We start from the raw sequence: 24,375 nt of genomic DNA, 5'->3' as shown, positions 1-24,375 counted from the left end.
CATATATCATACTATTTTTGTTTTTGATAAGTGAATTCAATTTATTGAAATGAGATATGATCTGACCTCAAGCTTATTAATCCGACCTCAAACGATTCAAGCACAACTATTTTTTGTCTGTTTTCCAACTTTTTGGTTTCGGCCATTAAAGCACAACTCTTTTTTGTTGAGAGAAGATAGAACATTTACATTTTTACCCTCACTTGTCGCATTGACGTTTTTACCCTCACTTGTTGTTCACTGTTCCTTTTCCTCAAAACTTAAACACCAAGTCAAAAATTTTAAAATGTGTGGTTCACAGCCTTGCACACCCTAGCTTTTCGGTATATTTAAAGTTAGACATTGATTTCTTCCATCCAAAAAAATAATAAAAATAAATTCTAAAGTAGCAGCACGGCAGCTCCCCTTCATCTAAATCCCGGTTCCGCCACTGCACATTACTCACAAATTATACAAAATTCTTCTTTTCCTTTGGTAGACCTGGTGTAGTTCTCGTGCATGGTGGTATTACATAATCACATATACGGTACTTGTTTATTTACAAAAGTCTCTAATTTCTTTACGGACAACGGCATCTTCCTATCTTCGCAAGTCTGCCAAAAACTTGAAATTATTAATTTCTTTATTCCATCTTATTCCATGTTTTTTTTTATGAGGCATCTTATCCATCTTATTCCATCTTGATGTTTCTTTGATGTTTTTTTTATCCATCTTATTCCATGTTTATTCCATGTTGTAAACGCCCAAAAAGAATCAGTACAACTTCACCGCCATTACACAGATTGAAAAGCTATAAATACTATAGCACACCAAGTCCCTTTCAAGTAGGAGCACAATACTGATTAAATGAATCCTCCGATTACGCAGAAGCACCCACAGAACCCGGTTTGAGCCCAAGAGATCTTAAACAGAGAAATCCATCGAAATAGAAATTTTAGCAATCACTGAGCGCAATAAGCTCGTCAACCACACTTGGATCTGCTAGAGTACTTGTATCTCCAAGCTCGCCCAACTGCCTAGAAGCAATTTTTCTCAGAATCCGTCTCATAATTTTACCACTCCTTGTTTTTGGGAGTCCAGGTGCCCAATGAATTTTGTCCGGAGCAGCAAATGCTCCAATCTGAACAGAAAGTTAGTTCAGCACGGAGGCTCTAAATAGATTAAATCAAAGTGATACTTTATTTCATTAATAATATAGAGTTCGGACTGAGAAATTAGTGTATTATATATATGCTGATGAGTGAGGATCATTATAGAAGATACCATACGGTATTTTGGTTTCAGAGAAATTAAGTGTGTACTACATGAAAAGGACATGAAAATTTGAAGACATGAAGAAACCACTTGCTAGGTATTCACTTGCCACAAGATAAAATTTAATATGTAGAAATACGGGTAAAAGATTGAAAGGGCATTACGTTAGCTTCACAGAGTCCATTGGCAGGTGTTCCTACAACTTTCCAGTTCAAGGCAAAAACATAGGGTGGCTGGGGTGAAATAAGGGTACAGATTAGTTCTTGAGTTCAAGCTCATACACTCTTTTGAAATGCTTAGACATACTCAAATACAACAGTTATATTGTGAGGATGATCTTCATGGTGGGCACATCTCCACAATCATCCCTTGATCCATGTGTGTACGTCTAGTCTTTATTAAGCCGTGCAGGTCCATTTTTAGTAAGTTGTGTGTAAGACATTTTTGTTAAATCACGTGACAAGTGATTGGATGCATTCACATCTAGGGATTCTTTATGCACACTATACCTACGTGGGCCACCATCATGGGAGTTTTCTATAATTTTCAGGTGAACATTCAATAAGCTTTTGATTATATATACTTTGGATCTAGACAACATCGAGAATAATGTAACTGTTATAAATGAAGCTTAGGAACAAGTTAGGAGAAGATGACTATGCCCAAACCTGTTTCCGAACAGCTAATATGAGTTCCTTCCTGAGTTCTTCACTGTAAGGAACACCTTCCACCAAAGTGGCAAATGCATAAATGCCTTGTCCTTTCACCTGGGTGAAAAATTTCAGTTAAATATAAGTATAGAGTCACAATGTCACATGGAGTGATACAAAGGGGAAGGGGGGAGGGTTTTGCTCAAACTCAAGAAGAGGTGCCTAAATGCATGATCGATCGTATGATACTTAGATGGAGATTGCTCATTTTCAAAAAAAAAATCCAAGAACAGGTTACTACATGTTTTGACAAAAGGTTTCTTGATACACGTTAAAAAGAGACCAATGGAATTCGAGCTTATTGAGCTAAGCTTCACTATGCTTACGCTCAGCTCATTTATTAAACAAGCTTTAATATAGGCTCAAGCTTGGCTCATATATTATATGAACGAGCCCGAGCCAAGCCCGAGTAGCTCGGCTTGGACAGCCTTAAAAAAGAAGCCAGCAAGCTTTATGAGGATGAGCAGCCCCTCCATTCTAGTATACATCTTCAATTTGTTTCACTTTCTTAGTAATTTACTTATATAGCTCTACGAAGGGTGATATCTCCTGGTGTGTACACTGTGACGATGGTATTTGAGCTTATCGAGCCGAGCTTCACTCTACTAGTTTATTAATCGAGCTATAGTATAGGCTCCAGCTTGGCTCATTTATTAAAAGAACGAGCTCGAACTGAGCCCGAGCTGCTCAGCTGAAATTCCACCTTTACGTGCAACATTGCCGATGTATGTATTTATGTATATAGGTACATATAACAACGCATAAGATGACACAACGTGCTGGTTGCAATTTTTAGTCTCTTTCTGTCAACCATCATTGATTACCTACGAGTCCTCTCCAACTCTTTTTCATCAGATTAATACATACTAACCATGTGTAAGTGTACATTACAAATTTGTGTGCCTATTTTTCTTTTATTAAAAAGAGATGGGTCCATTAAAAGAAAAAGAACAGTAAATATTTTCAGATGTAATTATATGCACGCACATAGTCATATATTATTAGAGAGTACTCATATTGAAAATTACTATTTTCTAAAATTAATGATTACTTAATTATTCCTTTTTAACAAATTGGATTTATAAAACGCACGACCACCATAGGTAATTACTAGTACATATAATGAGTGTGTGTGCAAAGTTTCTTTAATCGTGATATATAAAATAGAGGTAACAAACAGAGAAATAAAATTTTACTTCATGTTCAACACCAACTACAGCAGCTTCAGCACACTTGGGGTGTGAGACTAGAGCAGATTCCACTTCTGCTGTGCCAATACGGTGCCCACTGCATTCATAAAAAAACCAGAGATTAAATACATAGAGATTACATCCAAATATCTTATCCTCAAAACATTGATACTTGCTTAATGGTTCCATAAAAGTATGTCAACCATACTTTATTAACCAACAAAAAATAAACATTGTCCAAAACATACCTAACGTTGATAACATCGTCAACTCTTCCGGTGAGCCAATGGTAACCATCCTTGTCTCTAAGACAGTAGAGCATCAAATTAACATAAAATTCTAGGACAAAGCTTTTCATAATATAGATAAAAATAGTGTTAAGAGTTTCAATTAGAATAGCAATTGCAAACAAAAGCTATTGGATTTCTTTTTAAAAGCGAAAAAATGTTTCTAACCTAAAAAAATAATTAACAATAAGAGAGAGAGAGAGAGATTCACATAAACACGAGTTCAACCAGAGAAGCCAACTTCCTATCACCCTTTCTATTTGGTTATGCAAAAGAAACAAAAGATGACCTCATCTATTGATGCAGAATTGGGATATTAGTGGGTTTCCAGTGCGCAGAACGAGTCTATGTTGCGTAACTGCGATACACATGTCCTGCTTGTTCAGGTGTTCTTCCACAGTCCATGTCTCCTCATCCACAGATCAGCAGCGAAAGCAAGCGTTCGCGCCTATGTTCGCACCAAACATATTTTAGCTTGACTACCATTTTGTTCATAAGCATGTTGTTTCACCCATTTCAGTTTGATCCATCTGTTGATCAGATTGCAGACCTCTTTACTAAGGGCCTTCAAAATCAGTACTTTCTGCTTCTAGGCTCCAAACTTTTCATCACAGATTGCCAAGTTGTTGGCAAAGTGTAAAACCATAAGTTGTCTTGCCATAATTGGCATGCATTATTGTCACATTATGCACATGGTCAACAATTGTATATTGCATACTTGGTTTGTAACTGTTGACCAGGTGGGATTTGCAAAACCTTGCAGTATAGTAGAGCTGTTTCAGGCCTCTCCACTTATCACCAATTGGTTTAAAGTTGAATCATCATAGTGTTTTAGATGCTCTCAGACCCAGAGAACCCGCTTACTCCATGACACCCAAGTTTGTACAAATGTTAGGCTCAAGTAATGCCATATGCGAAGTGGCGCGTTAGATGTTTGTTATAGTCGCACATGCAATTTGTGAAAACCTTGTAGTATTAGTATAAATGTTCCTGGGTCTCTATACTTATCACCAATTGGTTTTAAGTTGAATGCTCATAATGTTTAAGAGTAACAATCTTTATATACCTCACACGAGAATAATAGAATTATCTCATTCATTTTAAACGTTTTCTGGTCACTAGTAGCTGGATTTTGATGACCTGCCGTTGGCCAGATTCCAGTGATAAATTTTTTAGTACTGTTCACCAGTTACTATTCACTCCTTTGGTTTTGTTGGTGAGCTCTCTATCTCTTGGCTGATTTGATCAGTTTTTCGTTAAGAATTATGAGTCAAAGCTTCCTCTCCTCTCAACTTGTACAATTTGGTAAGACTCTTATGATTATTGGTTGGTTGAGAAGTACTTTCGTTTGTAAGGGTTTGACTCCCTTTTATGGTTCAACTTGTACGGGTTTGACTCCATTTTATGTCGTGGTGCCGAGTTCTCAGGTGTTTCACCGGCTTTTTTTGTTTTAGTCTTATTGAGGAGCTTATCGTATGTAACAGTCATTGATGGTTCAGTTTTTCTAGGTTTGATTCCCTTTTATGTTGTGGTGCCGAGTATTCTAATGTTTCATAGACTTTTACTACCTCTTGTTGAGGATATTTGTTGTTTCTGTATGCTGTCATTATTTGTCTGCGACAATATGCTTATATGGAGCTAATTACATTATATGTATTATGTCTCTGGATTTGAGGGGGAGTATTAGAAGTATTTGCTTCTGCATTATCTATTAAGAGTGATGTTGGAAGTTTTGGTATAAGGTACTCATGGATGAGAGTTGTTATGTGCTGACAAGTTGGCTTTTGGATGATGTTCTCTCTAGTTGGTTCGGTTGCATCTCCCCAAATTGTTCATGATTTACTTGGATACATCACCCCTGATGTTATGATTGGTGTTTATTATTGATTTACTGGTTATTGTAATTGCAAGCCTGAAATATGCAGAGTCTGTATATTTCGGCTTGAGGGGGAGTGTTGAGATATATATAACTTCTAGTATGTGGTTTAGTCCAATATTGAGTAGGTAGGAGTCATAGTATGAGTTCTCTCCTTATTTTAAGGAGAGTGAGTCCCTGTGTAATGGTATCCAAGTATAATAATATTTCTCCTTTCTAGAATTTCACAATACCCTACTAGCATTAGCAAGAATTTCACAATACTCTAGACAATTCTGTCCGCCTAATGGGATGAAGGTTTAACGTTTTTCATTCAGGACACTAAAGTATTTTGCATAGAACAAATGTGATTCTTTCAGAATAAAATTAACCATGATATTCTCTGTTGTTTCCATTGTCCCGCGTGATCTGAAACTGAAATGGACAAAGAAGACCATTGCCCGTATCCATGTACAATGACGATGGACATTTTTCAAACATTATAGGCATGAAGAGAAATAGAATCGTGTATGTCCTATTGTTTCTGAATGGGAAAAAAAGAACTCTACCTGCTGCAGCCATCACCACTGAAATAGTACCCTGGAAATGGGTTGAAGTATGTCGTTTCATATCTTTCGTGATCACCATAAAGAGTACGAAATGCCCCAGGCCACGAGTTCTTCACACATAGATATCCACTACACTCACCTTCAATTTCAGTTCCCTTCTCATCAACAATGACAGGCTGCAATCATACCATCATGATTAGAACAAAAACAAGGAAGATTTGTTCTATACCTAACTTACCAGAGTACATACCAGGACACCAAAAAATGGGAAAGTAGCAGAACCAGGTTTCTGCGGCCAAGCGCCAGGCAGAGGAGTTATCTGCAAGGGTAAAAAGATGACCAATATTTTAATCCTGATAACGGAAAAGTAACAAAAAAATCTATAGGTTATCAAGGTAACGGGAGAATGTTCCTCGTGGAATTCAGCACAAAGCAGCAAAGACAAGAATGAATTACCATGAAGCCACCAGTCTCAGTTTGCCACCAGGTATCTGATATAGGGCATCTTGAATCTCCAACAACATTGAAATACCACCTAGTACAGAAAACAACGAGTTAAAATTTTGAAAGCCTTTGACATATTGCAATGAAGGGAACTTAGAAATCCATAAAACCTCCATGCACTTGGATTGATAGGTTCCCCCACACTTCCAAGAACTCGCAAGGATTTGCGTGAATAACGAGTAACATACTGCAATGACAAAAAACATAAAGTTAACAGACTATATACTAACCTTGTTTTTTACAACTCGTGTGATGACTCACACGAAGATATAGCTGACAATCCAAATGCAAATGAGTTGATGTAAAGGCATATCTAGTGGGTCTTTTTCGCTATTTCCCTATGTTTATTTTAATTAGACATGTCGGCCCAATGAATAAAGCGCAACTAGAGTATTTTAAATTTAATGAAAGCAAGGTTAATATACCTCCTGATTCTATGGGTTTTTTATTCCTTGCATCATATGGAGAGAATGTTTATTAAGAAGGATTTTTTTTATTGTTGAGTGTTTATTTGGGGCGAAACCCTAGTTATTAAGTTGAGTGACTTATTATTCCGCTGTAATTCACATCATAAGTTCTCCTAGATATCAAGATTATAGACGAATCACAAGAAATCAATCAATACAACAACAGTCCCAACCTTATCAAATCAAGTTGACAATTAAAATCCAAATCATCCAATAAAAGTTACGGATTTTTATACCTACATCCCCACTTATAACCTGAGGTTGCCCTCCCCCTAAAAAAAGAAAAAAGAAAAGAAAAACTAAATAATAATAATGTATATTTTACAAGCCCCACAGTCGAACCGCCATCCAAATCAACTTGGCTTGATCCTTATGATGCATCTAGGGTTCTAATCCATCATATAATATTAGTGTTATTTCTAATTACGTTTAGGTGCTAGTTTTTTGTTTTTAGCATAGGTTATTTTTGGCGTTATATTTAATTCCGAAAATTATAATAGCTTCTAAATTTGGATTAGAAGGCTGTTAGGTATGATAGTTTCTAAATTTGAATTAGAAGACTAGCTTCTAAATTCATAATTTCTTTAGCTATATATTGAGTTATACACTATTGGCCATAGTTAGAGTTGCCTAAATAAAGTTCGAGTGTTGGAGAATGATTTTCTCAATTGAATTCATGTGTGAATTTGTGTTCTTTTCCAGGAACAAGGTTGTTGAACCCATAAATCAACATAGGCTTTGGAATTCAGTTTCAAAGTCATACCGTGACCATCACGTTATCTTCATGGGCAAGGCAGTTGAAATGCCTTCAATACTCGTTTTGTCGTAGAATTACTCTAATGACCCCTTGACCTAGCAAGACCCACAACAAAAACTTGATATCCTTTAATCTCATCCAACGACCATTAACACCTCTTGATGAATGAGGACCACTACCACTTCCACCCTAAAATTGCCATACTACCCCAACTTATTCCTACTTGAATCAAAACACTAATGACACGTCCCAATCTAATTAGTTGTAGATGGAATCATGCCCTTTATCCTAAGCTTCATAGAAGTGGGACTCACTAGTCCAACTCTTTCTTTCTTCACCAAATTAAATAAATTCATAAAGCAATAAAACGCTAGAGCTACGTTTTGGACGAAATTAACACCTAATTGTAAGTGTTTCAAGGTATTGTGGGGTGTGACGAACGTAATTGACACAATTACTAGAATACCGCAAAACGGTGTGGGCCGAACGAAGAAGATGAAAGCCTAAACTGAATAAAGCAACTAAACAATTTGACCTCCTAAAACAGAAAATTAAGAAGAAAATTGATAGAACAATTATTGGGGTCAAGTTTATTAAATAGTTAGAAAAACCAGATAAAGCAACAAGTCAGAGAAATAGAAAGGAATGAGAAGATGACGAGAGCGGTAACCTAATAATGTAGAGGGGAGACAAGGCACTCGTTGAGGAAAGAGGAAAACGGAATTTGTGGTGGTATTAGGAGAGGGTTTTGGCTTCCCTGGGCCAAGACCTCACTTTGCTTGGGATAAGGGGTACCGGTAGCAAGAAGAGAATCATGAAACAAAAAATACAATGTACAAACTTGGGGTTGCCCCCTATTGTCATGTGTTATTGAAGATACCCCAAATGGCCATACACAAATTAACTCTCTCAATTAACGTCTCCTAAACTCGAGAAACACGAGCACACATTGTTATTTGACGTTACACATATTTATTACTTGTAACTTCTTGAACTCTGTGCCACCCTCCTAAGTGTTATCTTTGATTATTTCAAACAAAATTGTTGTTTAATTAGTGGTTGTTATTTCATGTAAACGGGGTAGCTTGGTTATTGTGTGTAAATAGGGTAGTGGTCGTCATTTACCAAGGAGTGATGTGGGCCGTTGGATGAGATTAATGAGATGTTGACACGTGTCGGATGGTTATTAAATCAAATTTTATAACTTAAAACACAAGATCACCACGATAAATCGTTGTGAACAAATATAACTTGTAAACATCATTGGTTCCAAAGTAAACATCATTGGTTGATGACTCAAAGAAATACGTATCAAGATACTTGATTTTTTTTACGATTCTTCAAGTTAAAGGACAATCTACAAAAGTTAGTTTGTAACCACTTTCCTCCTTGGTATATTTATAATGTATGTGCACTGCTATCCACTTCAATGTCAATCATATATTACACCAATAAATAGACATAGAGTCCCACTCCAGCCACTAGGATATCATCACCCTATCTATCTCATAGCAGTCCTATATATGACTTTCATAAAAGTGAAGCACCCAACTTCGCCCCTAATTGTCAACCATCTTAAGGTAACTAGAAGTAGTTATACCACTCACATGCAACTCTCACATGCAAGATTGTTGGTATTAAATATTACCATAAGAACCTTATTCATCTCATGAATAATAACAAAAAAAAATACTCAATAGCAACACAAGTATAAATTAATGTATCGTATATATGCAATAATGTATTTGGTTATGTTTGGACCAAAATACCCAACAGTGTCATGTATCTTCTCTACCTTGAAATCAGGTCTTGCAAAATGAGGAGGTCATTTGGGTAAAGTTAAAACGAAAAGGATATATAAGAAATTTCAACTGCCTTGACCACGAAGATATTGGTCAAGGGAGAGGAATGCAAGAAGGTTTAATAACTGTTCGAAGCCTCTGCCAAGGTTACGTTGGGAAGATTGATCGGAGATATGAAAGGCTATGTCCAAGTCCAAATCAACTCTATGCCGACATGAGTGTAGTAGAAGTCTATGTCAGAAACTAGGCATACAAGTTGCTTTCATCGAAACTGAGGAGAAGTGGAATTGTTGGGAGCCGCCTGAAGCTTCAAGGGTTAAACTGAATGGAGATGGGGCTTTAAATCATCAAGGAGCTGGCCATGGAGGTTTAATAAGAGATAGAAATGGAGTTGTGCTCGATGCTTTCTCTAGGTCAGGAGGAAGACAGTCGGTTGTGGTTCAGGAGCTTAGAGCTATTGAAATTGGGTATGTAGATGTGTGGAATTGAATTACTTGGAGGTTGAGGTTGAATCTGACTCAATGTGGGCTATCCAGATGATAAAGAAAGTTCTGGCTGTTCCATTGTACTGTTTAGATACTGTAACTCACATAGGGAAGATTGTAGCACGTTTAAGATTTTGTTCTTTTACACATGTATTCAGGGAAAGTAACAAACCAGCTGATTACCTTGCTGATTTGTGTTTGTCTCTTTGTAATCAGCTAGTGTATGCAGGACCTCCAATAGATAGAGAGCTTGTGAAACCCATTGAGGAGGATGCAGTAGGTACACATTATGTAAGATTTTGCATGTAATACAGGTGGGGGGTCTGCCAAACCCTAACTTATTTCTAAAATATATATATATATTGGTCAAGGCAGGTAGACTTGGATCGTGTGTTAGTCTTGGGGCCGAGGCAACTCTATTGCAGGATATAGATGGGGGGAAGGTTTAAGACTACCGAAAAGCTCAAACTGCAAGTTCTGTCAGATAAATAGTAGTTTTGAAGCATTATCTCAGAACTTGCTTTGATTTGTTCAACACAATATCCACTTCTGCCCAATAACAGCCCAGAATAAGTAGCATTACAATTTAAGTCACCAGGTTCTTCTTACAACCATACGCAAATAAGTGTTTACAAAGAAATCTTGTAAAAAAAAATGAAACAATTCAACTCACAAGGCTCTTCTTACAACTAAATTTATAGTACTTCCTGAAATAGGAAGCATTGTTATACTGCAAAACACCAGATCATGTGCGCAGGAATAAAGATCAACTTGAAGGATATAGAAGTCAAAAAGAGTTCAGCTTATGCAATTGCAATTGCCCATTGGCATCACCCAAAGGTGGGTACGCTGGAAAGGTGCCTAGCCAATGACTTACTCCCACTTGATTAGGAAGTTGTCCTTGATCCGAATTATCTACCACATATTAACATCGAGACTTTTCTAAGCACAAGAACGCATAGCACAGCTGTAGGGAAATATCTTCTGGATGTCAGGAAGAAAACCTAACATTGCTGGACGTCTAAAGTTACTAATTGAGGATTACTACCGACACTCATTCGTAAGGTGGTGGAGTGTGATACCGCCGGTAACCCAAGGGGGGTATGTTGGAACTCGAAAAGGCGCCTAAGCCATGAGTGGAGGTAGTAGCGACAAACTTAAATCCAATTCAATCACTTCTTAATGTAATCTTCTTCTTATGGAAAATTCTGACATTGTCAGCACAGATTTCTATTGCGGGTTATAAAGGGGACAGGTTCTATCGGTATTTTGAAGCATTATTATAATCATGATTTTGCTTTTAGGATAGATTGTCCAACAATATCCACTTTAGCCCAATCACAGCCTAGAATACACAGCATGACGATTCAATTCACCAGGCTCTTCTAACAACCACATTTCTAATACTTCCTAAGATAGAAAGCTGATTATACAGCAAAACTCCAGATTGCTGTTTAGGAAGAAAGATCAACTTGTGGAATATAGTAAGTAAAAGGGGATTCAGCTTATGTGATTGCCCGTTGGCTTAGCTTAAGAGGGTATGCTGAGAAGGCGCCTAGCCCATGGCTTAGTCTGTCTTGGTTAGGAAGTTATACTTGATCCGAATTATCTACAACATACTAAAATCAAGTCATTATTAAGCACAAGAAAGCATAGCGCAGAAAGTAGAGAAGTATCTTCTGGAATTCCTAGCAGGAAGAAAACCTTACATTGTTGAAAGTCCAAAGTTGCCAAGTGGGGATAGTATCGACATGTATTGTGTGGTGAATTGCTGAACATGGTATAAAAGTGGAGAGCAACTCATTCCTACAGTGGTTGACTGTGATACCGTGGGTATAGCCCAAGGGGGTATGATGGAAGTTGAAAAGGCGCCCAAGCCATGAGTACTGCTAGTAGTGACAAAGTTTCTTCCAATTCAATCATATCTTTTTGATGGAATTTTTTCCTTAGTGAAAATTGAGATTATTGTCCTAACAGATATTTGGTTAAATTTTTGTTGACTCTGTCAATATTGCTGAAGAAATCTCATTGCCTAATCTACTCCAACAACAAGCAGATGTGCAGAAACAGGGTACGAAAACATATACATGCGACGCAAGTTTGAGTACGAACTACTTGAACCGAGGGAGAATGATGCAATCTAGGGCTAAGAAACCTAATTGTTATAGTTGTAAGAACCTTTAGAGTTAAGTTTAATTTAAATTTTTGACATATTTAGTCCAGGTTTAGTTTCAGGTTACTGTGTTGAGATATACAGTAGATAGTCCTCAGTTGGGCATTAAAAGCCTTGCAACTGAGTATAAAGTGTCCAATGGTAGCTCCACCCATAGCCAATCAGTTTTGAGTTCATTGAGTTGAGTCTCCAAAATTGAGAATCAGAGCAAGTTATTTCAGTATTTAGCCAACTATCTAATATCTGGGGTACCGAACTCAAAACCAATTTGTTGTGAGTGGAGAGGCCTAGATCATATACACTAAGATTTGAGTTTTTTTTTTCTGATAAGTCTAAGATTTGGCTTTAAATGCCCAATGTAGGACTGTATGTGTCAACAAATTTTTGCTGTGAATTGTATGTTTCTAATTAAGTAAGAATTTCTATAAGTTTAATTTTTTATTTTCCATGTTGCCAAAGATTATAAATAAACTTAAGGCCTTTGCCAAGTAGGCAATTGATCAATAAAGTAGTGTGTTTGTGTGAGGGTAACTTTCTCTTGTATGTGTGTGAATTGATATTTGGCAGGTGATAGATGGATTCTTAAATTTTCTACCGAACCAAAAAGTAAATGAAGAAAAAGATACATGGAAGTGACTGGGAAAGGTACAATCGTTCACTCCAAAGACTATGTATGAACTGATCGAAGGGAGGAGGATTCAAGAGCTACAATTATGTGGTCTGAACTTCCCGGTAAAAAAAGTATGGAACAAAAGATTCCCTACAAAGGTTTCATTCTTTGTTTGGGCTTTATGTTCGGGTAGGACTTTGACTTCGGATAATCTAAGAAAGAGGGGTAAGATCCTTGTTAATAGGTGTGTGATGTGCATCAAGGAGGAGAAAACAATTCAACATCTATTTTGGGATTGTGAAGTGGCACAAGCGGTTTGGGATTATTTCATGCAATCTTTGACGTGCCAGAGAGATTCATCACATGGGCTTAGGGAAAGATTTAATTACCACCACAGGGTCAGATTCACAGTCGGGTCATCTTCTCTCAAAGATCGTAGCTCATGCAGTCACTTGGTCATTATGGCTTGAGCGAAATCATATAACTTTTGATGACAATTCTAGGGATGTCCAGCAGCTCATAGTTAAATGCAAGTCACTTATGTGGGATTGGGTGTCGTATTTACCGATTTGTAGGGGATTAAAATTGGAAGACCTTGTATTTAGATGGGATGCTGTGATTGAGGCTTAGCCATTGTATGCTTGTAAATTTTGTAGTGTGAATCTCTCACACTACCTCTCCTATTATTAATAGAATATATTGTTTTGCTGATCCAAAAGAAAAAGATATTTGATAGGTGATTACAAGGGAGAAGTTGCCTCCCCCTTCATCAAATTCTGAGTATCAACTTTCAAGGCTGTTTTTTCTCGCACAACCGAAGTCGCCCACAAGAAGTACAATGTGATTCTTCACCAAGTAGTGTTCATACCTCCATTTGCAGGCAAGTGTATCATATCTACCACGTACAAACATCAATTCAGGAGCTAAGTGCGCTCGGGCGAAAGCAGTACCAGGATGTGTGATGAATGTAGTCAGGAACTCTTTCAGGAACAAATCCCCTAACTGCTGGAGATCTATGTATAGAACGTAGTGTGGTGGGTCATTACAGTTTAAACAAAATCTTTTTTATATTACCTTTTAAATCCAATCAAGTTTAATCAGAGAAAATAATAAGGGATATCAATACTGTGTAAACAAAGAGTAAAAAGTATTCACAGCAATATTTCCAAAATATATATATATATATATATATATATATATATATATATATATATATATATATATATATATATATATATATATATTCATGCTTAGCAGCATATAAAATGAGTTTAACATTGCTTGCCTCATCACCATCGCGCATTAGAGATCGAACCAAAGTTGGGGCCGTGTAAAAAAGTGTTACTTTGTACTTATCGACAATGTCCCAGCAACGTCCAGGATCTGGATAATTTGGAGCCTGCAGAAATAAAATTGCAAGATACAGAATCAGTTCTGCACATTTTAAAGTAGTATATTCATTCTTCTTTCTTTCTGCGGAACACAAAAGTCTCCACAAAATAAAACACAATATAATTTTTTCGGGAAATCTAATAAAATGATAATAATAACATCAGAAATGGGCTTAAACTATAACTCTATTAATTGGACTAGTTAACGGAGTGGAGGATCCAACACCACTAAATTTGGATCTATCTGTCCATCAACTAACATATACTATTCCACAGTGAATGTCACCTCCAGGATGTTTGCTGATGATGGAACGAGAATACTTCTTCACTTTATCTCAATGATTTTATAAACACAACCAGTTATATGGTCAACATAACCAGAACATGGCTTCATTTATTTCACTGATTTTTGAAACATATCCACTTGACAATGACATTTGGTACGTCCCGACATGGATAAGAGGTCCCACACAGTTAATGTGTAATAGTGTTGACAACTCTAAGTGAGTGCAGTCTCTGAGTCCGAAGTGAAGTCTGCTATTTATTTTTATTTTTTTCTTTTGATCGGTAAAATAGAGATATATTATCAATAATCAGAATGAAAAGAAGCAAGAACAAATAACAGAACTACAGACTACCCAAAACAACTACAGCCCGAACTAAGCCAATTACAACAGCTCAAACAATGATTCCCAACTGGACTCAAGTGTCCCGAAAGGTGTATTCTCCAAGTCTCCCATATCTTTCACCAAAGCGAAGACTACATTAGGATTCACGCTCCATAACACCAGTTGGAAGAAAATGTACTGCAAGGACTGAATACCAGAAGAATCAGTCAAACGTAATGTGCCTAGGCATGTGCAAATATTAGACTGGATGGGGATCATTGGCCCAGATTAGGTTCGACTCATGGAGAGATTAACCTTAGTATATTTTTAATGCATTTGAAAAATCTCACAATTCAACATTTTCTTGATCAAATCCCACTGCTGCCCGAAACTCAACCACTTGACCAAAATAGCTAACTCCGCCGGATTTCAACAAGAGAAGTATGTGAGAGTCTTCTAAATCATAAATTATGCATTCTTTGAGCGTGAGAGAAGATATTTGTATTGCTTAGGCATCAAGAACAATAAACGAAGAGGATTCTTGTTCCTCAAAGCCTCCAGATTCCACAATTTTTACAAGAAAGAAGACTGTTCTTCAACGAGAAATCCTAGCTGAATCTTCATTGATAGTGTAAGGTTGACCTCATTCCTCAAGCTTTGCAAGGCCCAAAGGAGGTGCTGCGTGTCTGCTCCCAAATTCTACTCTATCTCAAACGTGCTTTGTCTTTCTTGTAAGAGATATTGACTGGGAGTTGTCTATAGTTTGATACAATGTTATAGTTGTAAACGATATCAAGTATTTTTGTTATGATCCTCAACACATGAGAGGTAAGTGAAGAATATAATATCCTGGAAAACAAAGACTGCACTTGGACTAGAAAGAAAATATATTTTTGTTTGGACATCATGTATTTTTTGATATAACTGAAATAATTACGTAAATCTTGAGACATTAGCAAGACTACTACAAGAGACAAATGTCTTAAGCCCAATACCCAAAATTAACCCACCTAAAGTAAAGTATGGTTGCAGGCTTGCAGCAACTATATTACCCCATAATACAGCGTGTCACAGGACCCTCAACAATAGCTTCCGTGTGTCAAAGCATAGATGTTACCAAAGCATTAAAAATTTAGGATAAGAATGTGTACGCGCCTATGAAAGTGGCATATCATGGAGTCGTAAATATGATAATAGATTATGGCATTATGCTCTTAGTCTTTTAGGTTTCTAAAGAGACACCCTAGTTTGAAATCTTATTTGTAAGGTCTCCGTGTGTCCGATAGAAACTATTTGTAAAATACAGATCAATGTACCCCGTGTTAAGAATAAAAAAATTGGATAAATTACCCCTTCAAAAACGATTACACTTGCTCCATTCAGCAGTGGACCATATGTAACATAGCTATGACCAGTAATCCAACCACAATCAGCAGTACACCTGAAGTCAGGAAAACAACAAGCAAGCTCTTAATAAATGCACTTTAGGTGAAAACTAACCACTAGAAGATATTTCTGAATCTAAACTCAGTATCCTCTGAACCCTGCGTTCTGCTCAATAAAAGTGACAGAGTTATTATGATCGTGTATCGTGCTTACCAGTATACATCTGAAGGCTTGTAGTCAAATGCATACTTGAATGTAGTCGCAGTATACACCATGTACCCCCCAGTGGTATGCAGAACACCCTGTGTAACCATATTACGATCATAAACAAATTATGAGAAGTTTTCAAGGAACTTCTAGTTAGGTTACCTTTGGTTTTCCTGTGCTTCCACTAGTATACAGCAGGAAGAGTGGATCCTCTGCACCAACCCACTCAACATCACATGTCATTGGATATTTAGGGACGGCATCCTGAAAGCAATTGTTAAGCATGAGAAAGAAAACATCTAATGCAACGAAGGAAAACTACTTAGTGCGTAGTTACAGATGCTCTAACATCTTTCATACTCTACTATCTGTGTGAAGCAGATCAAAATTTAAACATCTACGCACTGCAATACATTATTCTTCTCATCATCAATAGCAGAATTCAACATACAATGAACTTAAGTTCTCTTGTCACATATGTTTGTGTCAGCTGAATGAATGGTGATCCTCATGACCTCATGCAACAGTTTTATTCAGGAGGATTGCTAGCAAGACGCCCCATGGCAGGGAATCAGGTTGGGTTGACCCGCAACCCAACCCAACCGAAAACCAAACACACCGGATTTGGTATGATAAAGGATATCCAATTATTTATTTGGGTCGGAAACAGTTATAATCTGTGAACTTGGTCAGGCTGGTTCAGGTATGGGTTCGGATACGCCTGAAAAAGGCAAAAAACAGATTACATGCTTTAGATGTTAGGGTTCTTCTATTCACAAAAACAGAAACTCCCCTTCCCACTTTAACAAATGCATGTTCCCTTGCCCTTTCCACTGTCTTCTGGTTATCCTCCTTTTACAATTACGCCCTCCCTTCTTCCTATCACCCCCCAAAAATAAAAGTTACACAACCTTCTATTCTTCTATGAAAACTCCAAACCTTCTATTCTTCTATCACATTCACTCCCAACAACCCTCTACAACTAGCCACCGCCCACATCTGATCATTGACCGGTGGTACTTGATCACCAGACAAATCCGCCACTTATTAATCGCCAGAATCCGCTCAAGTCATTTGTTTATCTGATCTGTTTGATTTCGTAAAGGAAACCCCACTTCCCTGCTTTGAAAATTATTTTCACTCACGTTCTACACATTGAACCACCCGCTTTTGTGGAGCCAATCTTGGAAAGAAAATATGGAGTTATCTGTTGAAACTCTAAGAGAAAGAACACAAAATAAAGTTTCGAGTACAGAGAAAAACAAATTGTTTTGGTATTCACGCACACTCTCTAATGATTTCAGAAAAGGAAAAATTTGAATTCATCTCCACCTCCATTACCACCAATGCCAACCTCCAGGCTCCATCTTCTAATGTATTTTCAGTTAAATGCATGGTTGCCGAGTTTGATTTCTCTTTTCAGTTTATATCTGCACAACTTTTCCAGTTTTTCTTTTCTTAGGCTTTGAAGCTATATTACAAGAACACACCACGTGTCGGACAAGAGACAGACACATGTCGTATGTGACAAAGCTCAATTTTTTATATTTTGCCGTGTCAGACAATTCGTATCCGTGTTGAATATGGACATGCGTATCTGTGTCAATGTAACCTGACTTTTAAGTAACCAGTCCAAGCCTTGTCTGGTCACTTTGCTTGGTCTCTTAGCTGGGCAGGCCGGTTTTAGCATTCCTCTTTATTCAAAGAGAAGTTATATATAACTCAAATCTACAAAAATATACTGACCACTTTAAATCACACCGAAATTATGCAGCACAATACAATACTGATCTAATTGATCCAATTAATCTCAGAAAAGGAACCATGACAGAACTTCATGTCGTCAGATCCCTGGATACCCATTTAAAGCTGGAAGCTTAAACTCATTTATCCTAGACTTCATCCAGTACAAAGCACCTTATTTACAAAATATTTGACTTTTGCAGTTGTACCTTTGTACAAGATATATTTATATTTTAGTTTGGAAGTATCAAATTCGCTTTATCCGGTAAAAACACAAGGCAAAAGATATATGACATTATATCATAGAGACATGTATTCACTAACCTGCCACCAAATATCTCTTCCCAGCTGCCATTTTGTCGCTTCTCTTTTCAAGGCTGATTGATTTTCATAGGTTAAACATACATCTGCTCACAAAAACATGATAGTGAATTTCTTGGCAATCAGACTAAAAATATATTTGTGAAGATAGACAAAACATGGGTCTTGATCATATCACATAAAATATTACATCCAATAATGCCGTTTGAGCATAACAATGCGGCTAAGAGAAAAAGTTCTATTAAGACAAAGTGATACAAAAAAATGTTACATTAACAATTTGACAATATTGACTCATACATTCGAAAATAATTCTCAATAAGGAATCGTCAATAACTATCCTGATTTCGACCTCAGTTGAAACTCATGCTTTTAGGGAACAAGTAATCAAATCTAAGATACAGAAGAACTGCAATAAAAAAGCAGCCAAGAAAAGATTGTTCCAGACTTGAAAAGCAGCTCTAACAAATAGAATAAGAAGAATCTTCCAAACATTTTGCTAAAACGCTTTCTAGTAAATACAATCATGAGTGCTTGTACATCGGAAACTAGTCCAAACACACATGTTCCAAATGGCTCATGTGGATGTAGACTCCTATGTTAGATGTTGAATGCTTTCATCCTCTTAACAGCACATGATGCATGGTTAGCCGTGCTTTTGCCATTTTTTCTTAGCGGGTCGCGTATAAGGGTTTCGCAATCATTAAGGTCCAAATGAAGAAGCATGCTTTGGATAGGCCCCTTTTGACCAAAACTCTCTCCAGTCTCCATGGCCAATTCTGAATGCTGGAATTCGAGTAAAAAGATACACCCCATTTGCATAATAACAAGATTCGAGTGTAGACCTTGTTGCAGGTCCACACCCTTATATCCTCATTATCCTGTGACACTCCTTGATCAAGCTAGTTAGACAACCACGTCCATTTCTCAATCTCCCAATCATTGAGCATGGACACAGCAACCTCAACCCGAACTCCCAACAATGAAGCCCATCACTCCTTGTAACATTTTCCTTTACTGAGAGGCATTTCTGTTTGTCAATGTTATAGATTGCCTCTAAGTTCTTTTTGAGCAGTTGTTCCCGCTGCCCACACCAAGCATCCTCCCGAAAACAGACACTTTCACCATTACCAACCTTGTACTTGATTTGCTTGGCAAAAACCCCATTTAGGATTGCTGAAATCCTAAACAAACCTTTCACCATATCTACGTTCCCAATCTCAATAAATTACAGTCCAAAAAAAGGGCTCTAAGAAGCATGAAATGGACTCCTTCTGATGACAAGAATAAGAGATGTCTGAGTTCAGAACAGGGAATTACCAAAGGAATGTGACCACAAACCAACAGAAAAAGCAATTTTGGATTTCAGCAATGTCAACATCATTATGCTTCATAAGATCTTCCCAAATGGGGCAATCAATAGACGAAGTTGTCGGTTTCGTGTACCACCCTGATCATTCTTTTCCATACCTCACCATAGTAACTTCTTTTCAAAGACTTGAATCATACTCACCAAAGTGCAACCATTTCCAAAGCAAAGCAATGTTCATGTCTTCGATACTTCAGATGCCAATGCCAAACATATCAATTTGTATGCACATCTTATCCGATGATATAAATATACCTAGCACCATTAGTAGATCTCCATAAATGTCCCACATAACTGTCTCTAAATTGGTTTTCCACAATCATAGTAATAGTGAAGAAGAAATGATAATACATTAGATGCTTTGAAAGTGTGCTCTTAATAAGAGCGATTATCTACCTTTGGATAAGAACTTTCTTTTCAGTTTCGCCAATCTTCGACAAAATTTTTCCACCGCCAGAACCCAAAACGCTTTTGCCTTATACAAATCACCAAAAGGAAGACCAAGATAGAGAAGGCATAGTGAAACCTTTGAAATATATTTGACCGGTGACCAGAAGACGTGAAACCCTAGGTTTGAACCTTAAAGCTCTGATACCAAATACCAAATGAAACTTTTGAAATATAATTATTTAAGCAAGATGTAATCAATACTAAGGAGTCGCTCTCCCTAAATAGGGAGAGAACATGAAAGAAGACTCCTAGCTATTCAATGCGGAACTTAAACTCACTACATGAAATCCTACTAACTCAAAGACTAATACTTACACTGAACAACAATCTAATATCTAGCGTACTCAACAAGTAATGAATTTGAACGCATGATGTTAGCAAGGTGAGAAATGTTGCCACATGCTCTAACTCATATTGAACTCTTTCGAAAATCTACCCGCAAGACGACAAGTCGGAAAAAATCTTCAAACCACTTAAAGATAGCTTTAATGCCAAAGGTGCAATTGGGCTTCACATATATAAGGGTATCATTGGCATATAAAATAAATTGAACGGAGAGATTTTGATCACAAGCCCCAATAATCCATTGCACACCCTTTGTATTCCAAAAATTTCATATAGGCAGTCCTCTTTGCTCTTCTAAAGGCCAAAAGGAATAAAACTCAACAATATATGGAACTTTTTCTGTGAGAAAGAAATTTTAATCCAGTCCCACCTTTTTTTTTGCCAAAGCTCATTATTTCTGTTACATGGTCAAATGAGATCTAATTAACCCAATCAAATGCCCTGACGAAATCCTAAACGTCATTGTTCTAGTGTTTGAACATTCTAAATCCACTAAATTCAATTAGTCATTCCATACTAAATCTTGTGGGTTCACTAATTTTTAGTCCCAATCCATTCAATTGGAGAATTTTCACCAAGGCTTGAGGAGACTAAGCGTGCGTTTTGTTTCACGTGCTGAGTGCTGATTACTGGTTCTGGTTGGTAATACAAAAGTGTTTGGTTGAAATGCTGAAATAGTGTGCTGAATGGGGTATGCCAAATATAATCCAGTGAGCGGAGTGACGTTCTGGGCTTGGGGGGGTTATATGGCCCAAAATGTTGTTTGGTAGGTTTTTGTCTGTCCGTCCTCTCTTCTCTTCTTCTTCGCCCCAAACTCACCTTCCCTCTCCCTCCTTCACTCTCTGCCTTCCCTCTCCGCTCACTCCCCACTGCTAGCAGTTATACTAGTTATAGCCACTCAACACCATTAAGCACAAGCTTTTGTTTAATGTTGGATGCTGGATGCTGAACTATAGAAAGAAATTCATTCAGCACTCTATTTCAAAGAAAACAAGCCCCTATCCATGAATCTAGTCAAACATATGAATGCATATAAGCAAAGAAGAAAGTAAAGGTAAAAAAAACAGAATATTTGAAGCTTGAACCCATACCTACAGAGACGCCATTGTTAGTTGATTCAATAAGTGCTGCATCAACAATGTCTTTGAGATAAATTACTTTAGGACCTCTTCGAACTGCATTACAGGTAATGACAGCTTTTGGTTTGCAGTCAACAATTCTCTGTGCAAGAGACTCTGCAGAGAATCCAGCAAATACAACCTAAACAGACAAAACAGCTGCTGAGGAACAGCACTAAAGAAAACGAAAAATAATAATAATAATAATAATAATGAGCTGGAAAACAATACCGAATGAACAGCACCAATGCGAGCACATGCTAGCATAGCAATCGGTAATTCCATGAGCATAGGTAAATAAATAATAACAGCATCTCCTTTTCTAACACCAATATCTTTCAAATAATTCGCAAGCTGTTTAACAAGACCATACAAAACTCAATATATCCACCGAAGCACAAAATAAAAGAAAAAAAAAAAACAAAAGCAAAACATAAACAAATAAACAAAAAACCTGGCAAACTTGTTCCAAGAGTTGGATGTAAGTCAAGCTAGCATCATCTCCCAATTCATTTCCCTCCCAATAAATAGCAACTTTATTTCCATTTCCATCATCAATATTTCGATCAATAGCATTGTAACATATATTGGTCACACCACCTTTGAACCACTGATTAATAAAAACAAATCGAAATGAATACATATATTAAATAAAATGGTATAACAAAAAAGTTACCTGAATATCTATAGTTCCTTTTCTAACGTCAAGATTCTCAGTATAGACAGGCTGGCCCCACTTTTTTTCCCAGTAAAAAACAGAAGCAACGTCGGACCAAAAACCACCTGGATCCTCAATAGATCTTCTATACATCTCCAAATACTTCATTCGTACACAAAAGAAAAGTCATCATCACTCATCAGATTAATAATTAATATATTAACATAAAGTAAAGATTTGGAAAAAGAAGATAAACCTTCTCGGGTGAAGAAACCAAAGCCTGGGAAGAGAAATCATTGCTGGGAAAAACAAGATGATCTTCTTCAGAAGCTAAAGATTCCCCGAGAATAACGGCGTTTACATGAGAGATTTTTCCAGCTCCAGATGGGAGAGTTGACATTGACTCAACGTGACGGAGATAATTAGTCGAAGACATTTTTGAAGAAGAAAGAATGGGGAGTTGACTGGGAGAAGAAGAAGAAGAGGGAGATCGTTGAATTTTTTTTGTGTTGTTGCTGTTATTAACATAGGGGTGGACATGCATAAGGGCAGTTGTGTAATTTAACGTCGTCATCTTCCCAAGAACCGATTGGATCGGGCGGGATTTGTAGTGTCAATTTATTTATTTATGTAGACTTGGGCATTGACTCTGCACACAAATTGTACTTTACAAAAATCAAGGCAACACACGCACACTATAAGTCGGAAGCCAACACTTGTATGGCCGGGCTCCTAATAAGTTTAGGAGTTGAGGTACTCGAAGTCTCAAACTGCCAAATGTAAATGTTTTCGATCTTTTGATGACAAAAGTCCAAAAATTCGTTGGGGAATTTCTCTGTCCTTTTTGTTTCGCGCGACTCTTGACTTCTTTAGGGGCAATAGCAAAGACGAGACTATCATGCAGGCTGTGTTTTTAGTTGTGTTTTACTGCATGGCATATGGGTAACAAGAAATTAAGTTAAATTTGAAAAAAAAAAAAAAAAAAAAAACATCTAACAGGGAATGATTGCTAAAGAGAAGGTCCATGGAGGCAGACAAATTTGAAACAGCCTTTTACTCCTAGTTTAGATCATATATTTCCTTCTATACAAAATAATAGTATATATCATTACTAGATTTGATGCTTCTTTAATTTTGTCAGGGAAACTGGATGGGCTCGAGCATGATGCATGGCATGAAACAATGAGGGAAGATATAACACCGAATAATAATAATAATGATAATAGGTTAAACTAAATATATGATAACTATCAGTTAAGGATAAAAGCCCCGTAGGTAAATAGATAACTATCATCTTTGTTTTTCGGTGGGGGTTTTAAAAAAATAAATAAATAAATAAAAAATGAGTTTTCTCAGGTAGAGTTTTTGGGGGGAAAACACAGCGAGAGTTTTATACAAAGAAAAGAAAAAAAAAGGGAGTTTTAATGACATAAGAAAAAAAAAAAATTTCTGTTAGCTAGCGGATAGTCGGAACGCAATACGGGTGAGTAGTATGAAGACATTCTTTTAAATTTTTCGTTGACTGCTAATCATGTCGGTTATAGTGTTTTCCTTATATGATATAGTGTTATTAAATATATTGTAACTCTGTTAATGGTGGCCGGCGTTCATAAAAAAAATATTGAAGTACTGTATCTATGCAAATTCTTATTTTTTTTGTGATTATTATGTTGTGATGATGATGAGCATGTGGTATTAGTAAATACCAAATCTTTGTTTGTTTGGATTCGAATAGATATGCTATTACAAGGGTTTTGTTTTATTGCTACTGTTGGTCTGTAGGATTTTGTTGGTGGTTGAAAGTGTTTTGTGGTAAGGAGATGATCTATATAGTTTGTGTGGGTTGCTGGGGAATGATTGGTAGTGGTGGAATCGTGGTATAAGCGTTATGAAGCTCTGAGCAGCCATTAATGGTGGCAATATCGCGAATTTTGATAAGGGAGGAAATCAAGAGTTGATGGGATCGGCAGATGGGGTTTTTGGTAGGGATTAAAACCGTGTGGTTTAGTAGTGGTGGCGAGTGGTGGTTGTGGTGGCTGTGGTGGTGGATGTGCTGGTGAAGTGAGGAACAAGAAGAAGACAAAGTCTTGTTCGTTTCTTTTTGTGTTGGCTTGGG

At 37.0% G+C, this 24,375-nt stretch overlaps 1 protein-coding gene across 1 annotated transcript; it reads right to left on the bottom strand.

Annotated features, from left to right (window-relative positions):
• Positions 1 to 346: 346 nt before the first annotated feature.
• Positions 347 to 23,100, bottom strand: ACS (acetyl-CoA synthetase). Its single transcript, XM_086588686.1, has 18 exons — positions 22,516 to 23,100; positions 22,278 to 22,421; positions 22,056 to 22,211; positions 21,833 to 21,955; positions 21,575 to 21,743; positions 18,323 to 18,405; positions 16,418 to 16,519; positions 16,262 to 16,350; positions 16,013 to 16,103; positions 13,949 to 14,062; positions 6,480 to 6,556; positions 6,322 to 6,400; positions 6,116 to 6,184; positions 5,866 to 6,041; positions 3,403 to 3,459; positions 3,161 to 3,251; positions 1,923 to 2,021; positions 347 to 1,120 (listed from the first exon to the last, which is right to left on the bottom strand). Exons 1-18 carry the CDS (start codon positions 22,831 to 22,833, stop codon positions 935 to 937), a joined length of 2,223 nt encoding a protein of 740 aa, XP_086444812.1. The 5' UTR covers positions 22,834 to 23,100; the 3' UTR covers positions 347 to 934.
• Between the last annotated feature and the right edge of the window lie 1,275 nt (positions 23,101 to 24,375).

The sequence above is a fragment of the Coptis chinensis genome, chromosome 2 (genome assembly GCF_015680905.1).
Source record: "Coptis chinensis isolate HL-2020 chromosome 2, ASM1568090v1, whole genome shotgun sequence".
In the NCBI taxonomy this organism is placed as follows: Eukaryota; Viridiplantae; Streptophyta; class Magnoliopsida; order Ranunculales; family Ranunculaceae; genus Coptis; species Coptis chinensis.
Note: the sequence above shows the minus strand (reverse complement) of the source record. Positions and strands in the feature narration are given on the sequence as shown.

Bases quoted from the DNA above. Each gene is read 5' to 3' on its own strand.
- ACS (XM_086588686.1), bottom strand. From the start codon at position 22,833: ATGACGACGTTAAATTACACAACTGCCCTTATGCATGTCCACCCCTAT. The intron at 16,520-18,322 runs GTTAGTGAATAC...AATTGCTTTCAG, and splicing joins GAAGAGATATTTGGTGGCAG to GATGCCGTCCCTAAATATCC. The intron at 6,042-6,115 runs GTATGTACTCTG...GTATGATTGCAG, and splicing joins TCCCATTTTTTGGTGTCCTG to CCTGTCATTGTTGATGAGAA.